Consider the following 11,922-nt stretch of genomic DNA (forward strand, 5'->3'; position numbering starts at 1 on the left):
TTTGAAACCTGATAAAACTACGATAGCACCTACCTCCTTAATTGTCTCAGTCAGCAGATAATTCTATCTCTTCATTATATGTGCCCTTCAGTGATGGAGCTAGCCACACCACCACTATCACCACAGACTTAAACTCATTTAACTCAATTTAGAAGGACAGTTCTCAATTTAGAACTGCAACTAACAATTACTTGTCAACTAACCTACTAATTATCTTTTACATTTGTCAATAAACTGAAATAAATCAAACAATAATAATGACCTGTGAAATAATTCAAAATCAAAGTGCAAATAGTCTCCAAACAAAAGAATACACACAAATAGCTCAAAATAGCAACAGTAAACCTCTTTTCAGTTGTGAATGTTTAAAGAATAGCTCTCCATAAAGTGACGGTCTTGTCAAATCAAATGAAATCAAACATATTTATATAGGGGCCAAATCATAGTGGTTAGCGCTCTTGCCTCAGAAGGTCACTGGTTTGACCCCCAGGGCTGGGGCCTCTCGACATCTGCGTAGGTTTCCTCCCACTGTCCAAAGACATCACGTTTGGGTTAAATGGTGACTCTTAATTGCCTGTAGGTCTGAGTGTGAGTGGTTGTTTGTCTCTGTCACTCTGTGTGTTGGCCCTGTGATGGACTGCTCCCAAGTGAGCTGGGATTGGCTCCAGCACCCACCTGCACCCATAAATTGCTCACTTGAAATCTGCATAATGAATGATGTAATAATTCATTTAACAGTGAAGCCCCTGGTGCATTAAAGGTGTGCATGCGTCTCTGAAGTGGTGCAATGATGTATGTTCATAGTTCCGCTGGTATGCTTTCTATGAAAGGTGCATATACTTTTGGACTCCCTTTCTCAGCTATTTCATCTCTGTTCTGCCATGACGCTTACACTCTTCCAACGGTGTGGTGCAGAATGCAGACAGTGGAACTGATGCTGCCACCGGCTCTGACTGTACTGCACTGAAGTTACAAATGAGCTGGTATGTGATTTTGTCAAATGGGATTTTATTATACGGCAAATTTTACGTCGACATAATCAAGTTGGTCCCTCAAAAGTGCAGCCCTAATACATCATGTTAAATCAAAACTTTATTTACTCCACTGTTTACGTCTTTGCTTTGCGTTGTAATTATGTTGAAAATTGAACTGCCGTCTAATGAGCTGCACGTGCGTCACACAAAACCTCATTTCAGATCTTTTATTAGAAAGAAAAAAAAACAAGTTGCTAAACTCCTTAATTTCTCTCCAATAACATAATCACAGTATTTCAAAAATAACATCCCCCCTTGCATTAAGTCATCACACTGCTTCCTGTCCATCACCAACCACATACAGTGGGGCCCCACAGATCTTGGTTCCCCCTCCGCCCACCGTATGTGTAGGTCCTTAGATCACTATTCAACAGGTATTGCAGCAACAATCAAAGTACATAGAACAGTTTATGGCAGCAACAGAACTTCCTTCTTAAGGGGAATGACAGCTAAGCTTCAGCTAAGCTCGTTCTCAAATCCTCTTCTGGTTTCTTTGATTCTCACTACTTCTTCTCGACTCTCTTAGTTTGGATGCGAACTAAGGCCTCATTCTTTAATGGGCAACTTTAAATTTGGATTCCACAGAACCATTTAACTCTACATTTTAAACTCAGCAGAGCTTAAGAGGCAAAGTACAGAGAGCCCAACATTCTTCCCCAGCAAATGAGATAAAAGCTTGATCTGGATATAATGTGTAGTTTTACTCTAGACTGAGATCCTGTGGCCTGAACAAGCCTGTGTGAAATGGCAGAGGAAAAGGAACAAATGGGAACATCTGAGTGGCGCATATTCATTTTTACAGATTTCAAGAATAAGAGTGATGACTTGAAAACCCCAGTTGTGGGTTAGTTGATAGGTTTAGAGTGCACCCAGGGCTCAGGTTGTGGAGAAGTTTCCGATAGAAGTCAAATGTCCTCTTCCCACCTCTGTGGCTGAGCACACTATTAAAACAAGATGGCTATAACTGATGTAAAGCACTGTACAATATTGCAGCATGAAGATGTGGTAAAGCGGGAACAAGTTTAACTCCACCAACATGAACAAAAAAAGTAAACTTACATGTCTAAAAACAACAACACACGCGCACACATACACCCCCCCCCCCCCCAAAAAAAAAAAAAAGACACTCAATGCCAATCAACTGTTTTGGGGAGAAAAAAAAATAAAATAAACTGTTAAATTACAGACACAGGATATCATAGGAAGAGTTTACACTGACTTTTATCTTTTCACTACTTCACTGCCAAAACACAGCAGAATAATATAATATGGTGAGAATGGCTAAAATTCAACTTGTCATTTGAGTCACCCTCCCCGCCTGGTCCACCCCTGAGCCCAAGAGTCCTCTGTTGTCACAGAAACCTCAAGACAACCAAATCCTAAGATTTACTGCTGGCCTTCTTTCTTCTCTCCCTCCGATGAGCTGGAACTGCTGGTGGTGTCGCGCTCTGCTGCCATCTGCAGGAGAGAAGGGGAATGTTCACACATCAAAGGAAACCTTGAGATGACAAGACTGCAATTCAGCCAGGGCTTAAGTGCTCAAGTCAAGTAAATATATGTATATAAAAACCTTTGACCTGTAATGTGACCGCATGGAACATATTCAACCCTTTAACACAGAAGATTCCAGTTGTCCACCTTTACATTTTGCTTCTTTTGACTATAAAAAAGGCCAGAATGTCCTGTCAGTAAGTGCTATTGTCCATTTTCCCCTCTTCGAACCTTTGACATCTGGCAACTTAAAGTATGTCGAAAGAATGTATTAATGGTTAGCAATGAAGGAGCTGATCTGCAGACTCCTGCCAAAGCGCAAGTGAAATTACTTTAATGGCCTTATATTGGCTGTGGAATTTTATCTTTCAGCAAAAACATGACCTGAAGCAAGGTCAAAATCTACCAGGGAATGGCTTCTCTAGAGGAAGTTTTAGAATGGCCCGGCTGGAACACCCAGCTGAATCCAACTGACAATCTGTGGTGACCAAGAAAGAGATGCTATCACAGTCTGACATATTTGAAGTGCTTTTGCAAAAAAAAGGGTGGACAAAGAATACAAAGATGTGTAATGCTGATATCGCCCTTTAATAAAATTAAAAGGTGCTTCAACAAAATATAAATTTTGCAACCAGAATATTGGAAGTTACTCCCGGCACAATAGGCAATGCCTTTGGTCAGGGAGCTGGTAGGAAACGCTGGAATGTGACAGGATGTTGAACATTTTTATTAGTTGTCCTAACATTGTGACAGTGTGAATGCTGCTCTTACCTTTTTGTAGGCCATTTCAAAGAGTTTGAGTGATGCCTGCTGCAGGTTGGTGGCTGCCTGTTTGATGTTCTCTCCTGTTTCTGAGTCTTTGTTGTTCAAAAGATCCCTGACCTTTGTGATCTCCTCCTTCAGCTTGGTGCACTAAGAGTGGATGGATCACAGAGGAGTCATGAATAAATGCTGAGTCATGTGAAACAGTGGAAGGCTTCGGTTGATCATTTAAAAAAAAAAACCCAAACAAACAAAACAAAAGGCTACAAGCTGATACACACAAATGAGCTGCAGTAAAAATATGCAGCACTATGCACGCCTGGATCTAAATATTTAAGTACCAGCTATAGGACCCCCCCCCCCCCCCAAGTTATACCTCATCAGCTGGAAGCTGGTCTTTAAACTCCTCCATCTTGGATTCTGTGTCGTGAACGATTCCCTCAGCCATGTTGACGGCCTCCACTCGGTCCTAAAGCAGGAAACAAAGAAATGGTCAGGTGGTAATACAGGATAGAGATACTATAACAGTGTTGAACAGGTAAAGCTGCTGATTCATCATGAAATTAGGAATCAGACTCATTAGTTCCATTTGAATCCACTTCACCTTCCTCCTCATGTCCTCCTCTGCGTACTTCTCCGCATTCTTGATCATATTCTCGATGTCGTCTTTGCTGAGGCCACCTGATGACTGGATCACAACTGAGGAAAAGGAGATGTGAGAACTCAAATGGCAAGCCACAATCTGACAAGCTGGTTTTAAACCTTCAAATTCAGCTCTGTACTTCAATTCAAGGCCAAATGTTCAGTGGTAATTTAGTTGAACATTTGGAAGATTTTGTAGGTGAGTTTATTTCAGAAACTCACTTTGCTGTTCACGGCCCGTGCCCTTGTCCTTCGCGGAGACATGGACGATACCATTGGCATCAATGTCAAAGGTGACCTCAATCTGTGGCACACCTCGTGGGGCTGGGGGGATCCCCACCAGTGTGAACTGCCCCAGCACCTTGTTGTCTGCTGCCATCTCTCTTTCACCCTGACATACTTTGATCTCCACCTGAGTCTGTCCATCGGCAGCTGTGGAGAACACCTGGATGGGAACAGAGGCATTGTGCACTTTGACTCAAGTGGCGTTCACATATTTACACAATCGTGGTGTTGGTGTGTTATATACCTGGCTCTTCTTGGTGGGGATTGTGGTGTTCCTATTGATGAGTTTAGTGAAGACACCACCAAGAGTCTCAATACCCAGTGACAATGGTGTAACGTCCAACAGCAGCACGTCAGTAACATCTCCAGCTAGGACGCCTCCCTGGATAGCCGCTCCTATGGCAACCGCTTCATCAGGGTTAACAGACTTGCTGGGAGCACGGCCGAAGAGGTCCTGAACCGTCTGTTGAACCTGCACAAAGACATTAAAGTGGTTTGGGTTTCATATTACACAAATGAGGTCACCAAAGTAACCAAGCCACAATTCTGCCACAACCTTACTGAATGTATCATGTGTTTGTTGTGTACCTTTGGCATGCGGGACATGCCTCCAACCAGAAGCACCTCTCCAATGTCTCCCTTGGAGACCTCTGCATCTTGCATGGCCTTCTGACAGGGAGCCACCGTACGGCGGATCAGGTCAGCCACGATACCCTCGAACTGTGAGCGGGTCAACTTCATGTTGAGATGTTTGGGACCTGAGGCATCCATGGTCAGGTAAGGTAGGTTGATGTCAGTCTGGGGCATAGAGCAGGCAGTGTGATCACATTCAATTTCACTCCTTCAGTTCACATGGGAAAAAATGTGTGCCAGCGACACAGATGAGGGTAAAGAAACAGCACTGGGTGTCTATCCTCTTGAGACTTAAAACTACCAGTGACATAAAACTACATAAGGTTTAAGCCATTAAATGCAAAACTGGTGATAAAACCTGGTGGTTTGTGTGACCGCGTCGTGGGCCTGCCCTGCTGTCATAACCAGGACAGGCCACTGTGGGCCAAGCTCTGCAGCAGTTCAGCAATAGCACACTCTAAAACAGAATGTGCAGCAGTGAAACAACAGAAGCTTCCTCTACCAGCTCCGTAACACTGAGCCAGACACAGATATCTGGACAGCTGACTGAAAGCTGGACTGTCGGTCTGAGCCTGAATGCAAAACAAGTGAGTAAAAAAAAAAATAACCATAACCATGTTCAACAAACCTTCAGCAAGTCTTGTGTGCTCAAGATATGCTTGTGCCACTGTAGAGGGAAAACCCCCTTTTACACTGGTCAAACAACAGATAACCACTAATGTCTAGCTTTTAGCAGCAATCTGCATTCAGCCCCAAGTCAATTGACTGCAGTAGTTACAGCTATTTATCATCTCCAGCTAACAGCTCACACTCCCTCTGCTGTGTCTATAACTGTAATGACAATGCTCATCACAGTTTTGCATCCTCACCCTAAATAGACAAAGTGGCAAAGGACTCAATCTGCTTTCATTTGTGGACTAAACTGTATTTAACAACAAACAACTACATCTTCTTGTAAGTGGGGAAAAAAGTCGAAATAATTATGGAGCTGGGGAAATATAACATAGCCGGCGAAAAAAGTTGATACTTTGGATGCTCTTTTTGATGCTCCAATGAAAGAAAACTGACTAGAGTCAAAAGTCTCTGATGGCACTTGATCCCTGTTCTAAATTTTAAGCACTTGACACTTTGCGCTGTGGATGCTTATCGATCGATAGATCGATAGATAGATAGATCAATAGATATAGACAGACAGACAGACAGACTAGGTTTCAAGGTTCTATTGCTTGTTTTTAAAGCCTGCAATGGTTCAGCTCCCTCCTCTATCACAGACTTAACCCTAACCCGTACAAAACATGCATGTCGGTCAGACACTGGCTTCCTCATCATAAACAGGTACGATGAGTGCCAGACTGGAGTGGCTGCCCTCAGATCTGAGGGCTTTTCCTTTCCTTGTGCATTCGATTCAAATTGCTGTGCTTGTTTTAGTGTCTGCTGACATTATGTTCTGTAATCCCAACAAAAAGGTACAATAAAAATAAACTTTTAAAAACAGATTGGATTAAACATACCACCACAGACACTGCTGTCCAGCTGACGAGCTGAATAAATTATTCTTTACAGTCTAAGGCTGTCGTGCAAGTCCTTAATCTAATTTCTTCATTGGTCATGCATGTGTGTAAACCTTATCTGTATTGTGACTGTACCTGCAGCGAGGAGGACAGCTCACACTTGGCCTTCTCAGCAGCCTCTCGAACTCTCTGAAGAGCCATGTTATCCTTCATCAGATCCACACCAGTCTGGAACAACAAGACAAAACAAAGCAGGTGAGAAAATGAACAGATGACGAATGTTGTTCAGGCAAAGACTTAAAGTGAGCACCTCTCTCTTAAACTCCTTGACAATGTGTTTGAGGAGATGCTGGTCAAAGTCCTCTCCTCCCAGAAAGGTGTCTCCATTGGTAGACTTCACTTCAAAAACTCCTTTTTGGATCTCCAGGACTGAGATATCAAAAGTGCCTCCACCGAGATCATACACAGCAATACTAAAAACAGAAATGAGTCTTTGAAGTAAGCAAAAACATTTGTTGACTTTTGTACCAAACACCAGTGACCTCCACTCACATCTTGTCCTGGGTCTTGTCCAGGCCATAGGCCAAAGCAGCAGCTGTTGGCTCATTGATCACACGTAGGACATTCAGACCAGCGATTTGACCAGCATCTTTAGTAGCCTAAGCAGAGAAAGAAAGACAAATTAAATGAAAAGCGCTACCATCTACTCAAGTCTTCAGACTCACATGAGGCTTTTCAGTTTTTTTCATGCCATTGTACATTTCCTTTAAAAATAATTTATCTATTTTCGCAATTGTAGATTCTACATTCTATAGAATGAGCAAAACCACAATTAATTATACATGTCAGTTAAAAAACAAACAAACCAAAAAAAAAAAAAAAAATTCACTGTAACAGGGGATAATACTAATATGTGCAGGGTCATAGGGGGCTGGAGCCAATTCCCACTGACACTGTGCAAGGTCTGGGAAAAGGACAGGTAGTAGCACTGGACAAACTGCCAGTCTATGACAGGGTAACAAGTGGAGAAAAAGAACCATTTAGGAAATTTAGAGTCACTCATGAAACTGAACTGCATGTCTCTGGGTTGTGGGGATTGAACACAGAACACTGTTGCTGTGAGGTGATAGTTCCAGCTGCTGGACCACTATCACCTTATAGCAGACAAAAAACAAAAAAAACATTGCCATTAGGGGTGTAACAATACACTCAAGTCACAGTTTAGTATGTACCTGAGTTTTGAAGTGATGGTTTGAAATAATGGAATAATGGAAAATAAAAACAAATAATAAAGTAAAGATTACAGCATGTTTGCTGTAGACACGTTTAAATCCAGTTTAAAAACATTTTTCTCTTGCACTCATGTTGAAACCTGCACTGTGTTTTCTTGTGTTTTTGTGGAAAAAGTCCAGTTATTTTTATACTGTATAATGATTTTATGCATGTCCTTTTAATTATGCTTAAATATGATCTTTTATTGTTTTAACACAGTCCTTATTTTTCTCTGTATATTCCCTCTCTTTTGTAAAGATTTTAAGTAAATTGAATTACCTTTTTCTATGAAATGTGTGATATAAATAAATCTGCCTTGACTAGAGGTGATCTTTTCTTATGGGCTCTTATGATTTAAAAAAATAAAAATAAAAAACGAAAGAAAAATTTGCTCCAAAGCCTAAATGCTCTAAATATCTTTTTATTGTCCATGAATCTCTGTTTACTGTCTGTGTCAGGAAAATAAACTCAATGTCTCCTCCCCCTGAGATCAGAAAATGCAGGAATTATCCTTTTCACTTTGGCTACAGGAGCAGCTGACAGCAAAGGCTCTGAATGACACACAAATGCCTGTGACATCACCTACTAGAGCAAATAAAAGTGCCCAATGTACATTCACTTGCAAAGATTATGGATGAGAATTGATAAAAGAACAGAAGAAAAGTAACAATTCTCAGTTAGAAAGGCAAGACTCAACTAATCTAATTTCATTGATGGGTAACTGTAAAAAGGGTGCTGCAGGGTTCAATTTAGACTTTTCCAGAACTTTTAAGACATGTCCTAGTTGTTGCCCGTTTCTCACAAATTGCCTGTGACTGGATCCAGGCTCTCACATCACCAAGCAGCCCAGGTTTCGTCCTTTCTTACTGGAGCCCAGGGATATGACTTGGGATACTGCATACTGCTTAAAGTTACTAAAATCTAATTATTTTCATGTGCTCGGACACTAGACAGCCGGCTAGGTGGTACAGTGGTTATCACTGTCCACTCACAGCAAGAACGATCTGAGTTTGAACACCAGGCCTGGGGTGTCTCCTGCATAGGTTTCCTCCAGGTTCCCTAACTCCTTCCAAAAGGTGAGAAACAAGATCACGAGGTTCTGTGTGTACCTGTCTCTGAGAATCATTGAAGTAGGCTGGTACAGTGATTACAGCATTCTTCACTTTTGTTCCCAGGAAGTTTTCTGGAGCACAAACACAAAATTATTAGAACCAATGCTCTGCTGGAGAACGCTAATGGTAAAGAAACACAGAAGACATATCTGCAGGCTCATACCTGCAGTCTCCTTCATCTTCATAAGGACGAAAGCTCCAGCCTGGCTGGGTGAATACATTTTCCCATGAGCCTCTACCCATGCATCACCATTAGATGCACGAACAATCTTGTAGGGCACATTCTTCCTGTTACCAACAAGAGGGCAAAGATTTCACAAAGTGTCAGCTAAGTGATCAGTGTTCCATGCTGCAGAATATTTTAAATGGCAAAGCCACAGATGAACTCACTGGTCTTTCTGGACCTCTGGGTCATCAAAGCGTCGTCCAATCAGTCTCTTGGTGGCATACAAGGTGTTCTGAGGGTTGGTGACAGACTGGCGTTTGGCAGGCATGCCCACCAAACGCTCACCATCTGCTGTAAAGGCAACAACTGAGGGAGTGGTCCTGGCTCCCTCTGCATTCTCCAGCACCTGAGAGGTAAAGAGAAACATTTTATTTGCTTAAGACTGATAGCATCGTCATTCAGAATCAGAAATACTTCATTCATTTTGGTGGGAAATTCTGCATTTACTACCTTTGTTCTGCTGGGCTGCTTTAAATTTCTCAGGTGTCACTAATAAACTGAGTATATTTATTAGGAGGCAAAACCCTCTGAAGGCATTGCTGAGCAAATCGGATTGGATTATAGACATCAATATGTCCTCGACTAAAGAAATCAGTAAGACTAACAAATAATACAAGTAACCATCTGTTAAGGACTCATTGCTCATGATCTGATCACCAACTCAACTCTAAGACAGACATAAAATAAAAGTGTATCACAGCGTTTATTGTGAAAAACAGACATGGAATATGTGCACTAATCCTCACCTTGGCCTGCTTTCCCTCCATGACAGCAACACATGAGTTGGTGGTTCCCAGGTCAATGCCAATGACTGCACCCTTGATAGCCTCTGAACTGCAAGGCACAACATGTACACAGATAACTAAATATATCATTTAGGCTTTATAAGTTGGTTCTAACAATCAAAGACTCTTTATTTCATCTTCAGAGGATATTATGCTTTACAGCTACAATTGATGACGCACAATGCTTTAGGTTCATTTCTGAGAGAAACGTATATCATCATATGCAATCTTAATTCTACGAGAAATGTACTCCTTTTGACTCTGAACCAATTTCTCATTTGAAAAATTTTTGTGGCAAGACTTACGCGTAGTCTCTCCTGGACAGGGCTCTGAGGGCTTCTGGTTGGAAACCGCTCCAGCATGCCTACAAATGCATCATAAAAAAGTTATACAAGTTATAACTTAGTTACAAAAGTTGTAAACTGGGAGCAATCTCCCAAAAAAAATCTAAATAAGAATAAATCTAACTTTCATAGAATGTATAATTATACAAAGATAACGTAATGTCTATCAAGATGAACAGGTACTATGATTTGTATAGAAATGAGAGAAAGAGCACAATGAAAGCCATTAAAATAGATTTTTGTGAGATGAAATGATGAAAGGTAGCAGACAAACTGACAGAAATAATTCAAATTATATATAAATTAAGAGCATGAATTGAATTTTTAATAAGAATAACTATGCCAGTCAGTAGGTTATGAGGGACACGATGCATTTCGGATCATGAGAGAAATATTGCAGCATGCAGGGGGGTGGGGAGACGTGACTGAAGGTCACCGATTCACTCATGCTACCACAGATCCGACCCCCATTTCACATTAAACACGTCGCCTTTCATATATAACAAAATGGGACATTAAAATATTTTACACTGACATTAAGTGTAATGTGTAATTCACTGATGGGTGAAAAATTTTACTTTAAACGCAAAATTACATACATTAGCTTAGCTGCTAACACCTCAAGATACCCCCTTAACAAAACGAAGTGGTGTTCAAGAGTGGCATTATTTTTTGGAACATTACCTAGATTACGATTACGTTTAGTTTAGAGTAGTAGATATGTTACTTAAATGGCAAAGATTGCGTAAGATAAACTAAATGCTAACTTTGTTAGCGTACTAGGCTAGCCAAACTTCGACACAAAACCGGGGACAAAATATCAGTATTCCTGGACATGAAATACGTATTTCATTGTTAGTACTGGTTAATTTGAGCTCACCTTCTTGACCAAAGAAGACACATCTCTTGTGCAGCTCCTTGTCGGTAGAGTCCTTGAAACGCTTCTAGCAACACTCAACATTTTTGCCAATCTGGCTAAGCGAGACTTAATTCAATTAAAAAAACGAAGGCGGCGTTTAGAGTCAAACGGGAAGTCTGCCAAGTGAAAAATATCCAATTTCTGGGTGTCTTCAGATGTCCTGGGGACAGCGAAAGAGCTCAGGTCCAGATTTACCACTTGTCTGTGCACCTAGACGGCAAAAGGACTGCGAAGCTTCTTCTGGAATTATCCAACACATGTTGCACCATGCAACGCTAAAGGACCCCAAATCGGACTGTCTGTTAACTGCCTGAATGTTAAAGATTAAAAAAATATATGGTTCCATTGATAAATCAAGAATGTATATTTTTTTTACAGAATTTTATGTAAATATAATAATTAATGAAACAATATCCCCAATTTTTCCTATTGTATATGTAACTGTTTTCCAACCTTGTGACTAGGCATAAACAGGACAGCCATTAACGGTAGGCATGTGAAGGTCATGATGTAACTAGAGGTACGCACTACGCAGGGGTTTCACGTGTGTTACATCTTATGGTTTTTATCAGGGATGCGAAACATGCAGACCTGTTGTACCATGAAATACGATACTTAATTTAAACTATTATGTAGAGACAATTGTATTTACAAGCTGGGATGGTAATAACAATACGTACAGTGTGTGTAGCTGATCAATGCAGGTATTTATAACTAACTCTCATCTATTCACCTAATAATAATAACAACGTAAAAATTACGTAAAATGTATTATAATTTACATTCATACCCTTACTTACCTGGGAAATAGATACCTATAAATCAGGTGCCATCAGCCCCTCACAGTGATAATCTACATTGTTCTCAGGGGTCTTCAACATTCATCATTCACCATATTCCTGAGAG

At 40.9% G+C, this 11,922-nt stretch overlaps 1 protein-coding gene across 1 annotated transcript; it reads right to left on the bottom strand.

The window, feature by feature from the left end:
- Window positions 1–1,187: 1,187 nt before the first annotated feature.
- On the bottom strand, window positions 1,188–11,255 carry hspa9 (heat shock protein 9). The gene is made up of 16 exons (XM_029512220.1): window positions 10,978–11,255; window positions 10,059–10,117; window positions 9,715–9,802; window positions 9,133–9,314; window positions 8,906–9,030; window positions 8,740–8,813; window positions 6,911–7,017; window positions 6,669–6,831; window positions 6,494–6,586; window positions 4,803–5,012; window positions 4,459–4,686; window positions 4,152–4,374; window positions 3,892–3,986; window positions 3,664–3,756; window positions 3,297–3,437; window positions 1,188–2,492 (listed from the first exon to the last, which is right to left on the bottom strand). The coding sequence occupies exons 1-16, from the start codon at window positions 11,056–11,058 to the stop codon at window positions 2,421–2,423; spliced, it is 2,034 nt and encodes a 677-aa protein (XP_029368080.1). The 5' UTR covers window positions 11,059–11,255; the 3' UTR covers window positions 1,188–2,420.
- Between the last annotated feature and the right edge of the window lie 667 nt (window positions 11,256–11,922).

Source organism: Echeneis naucrates, chromosome 10, assembly GCF_900963305.1.
Source record: "Echeneis naucrates chromosome 10, fEcheNa1.1, whole genome shotgun sequence".
Taxonomy (NCBI): Eukaryota; Metazoa; Chordata; class Actinopteri; order Carangiformes; family Echeneidae; genus Echeneis; species Echeneis naucrates.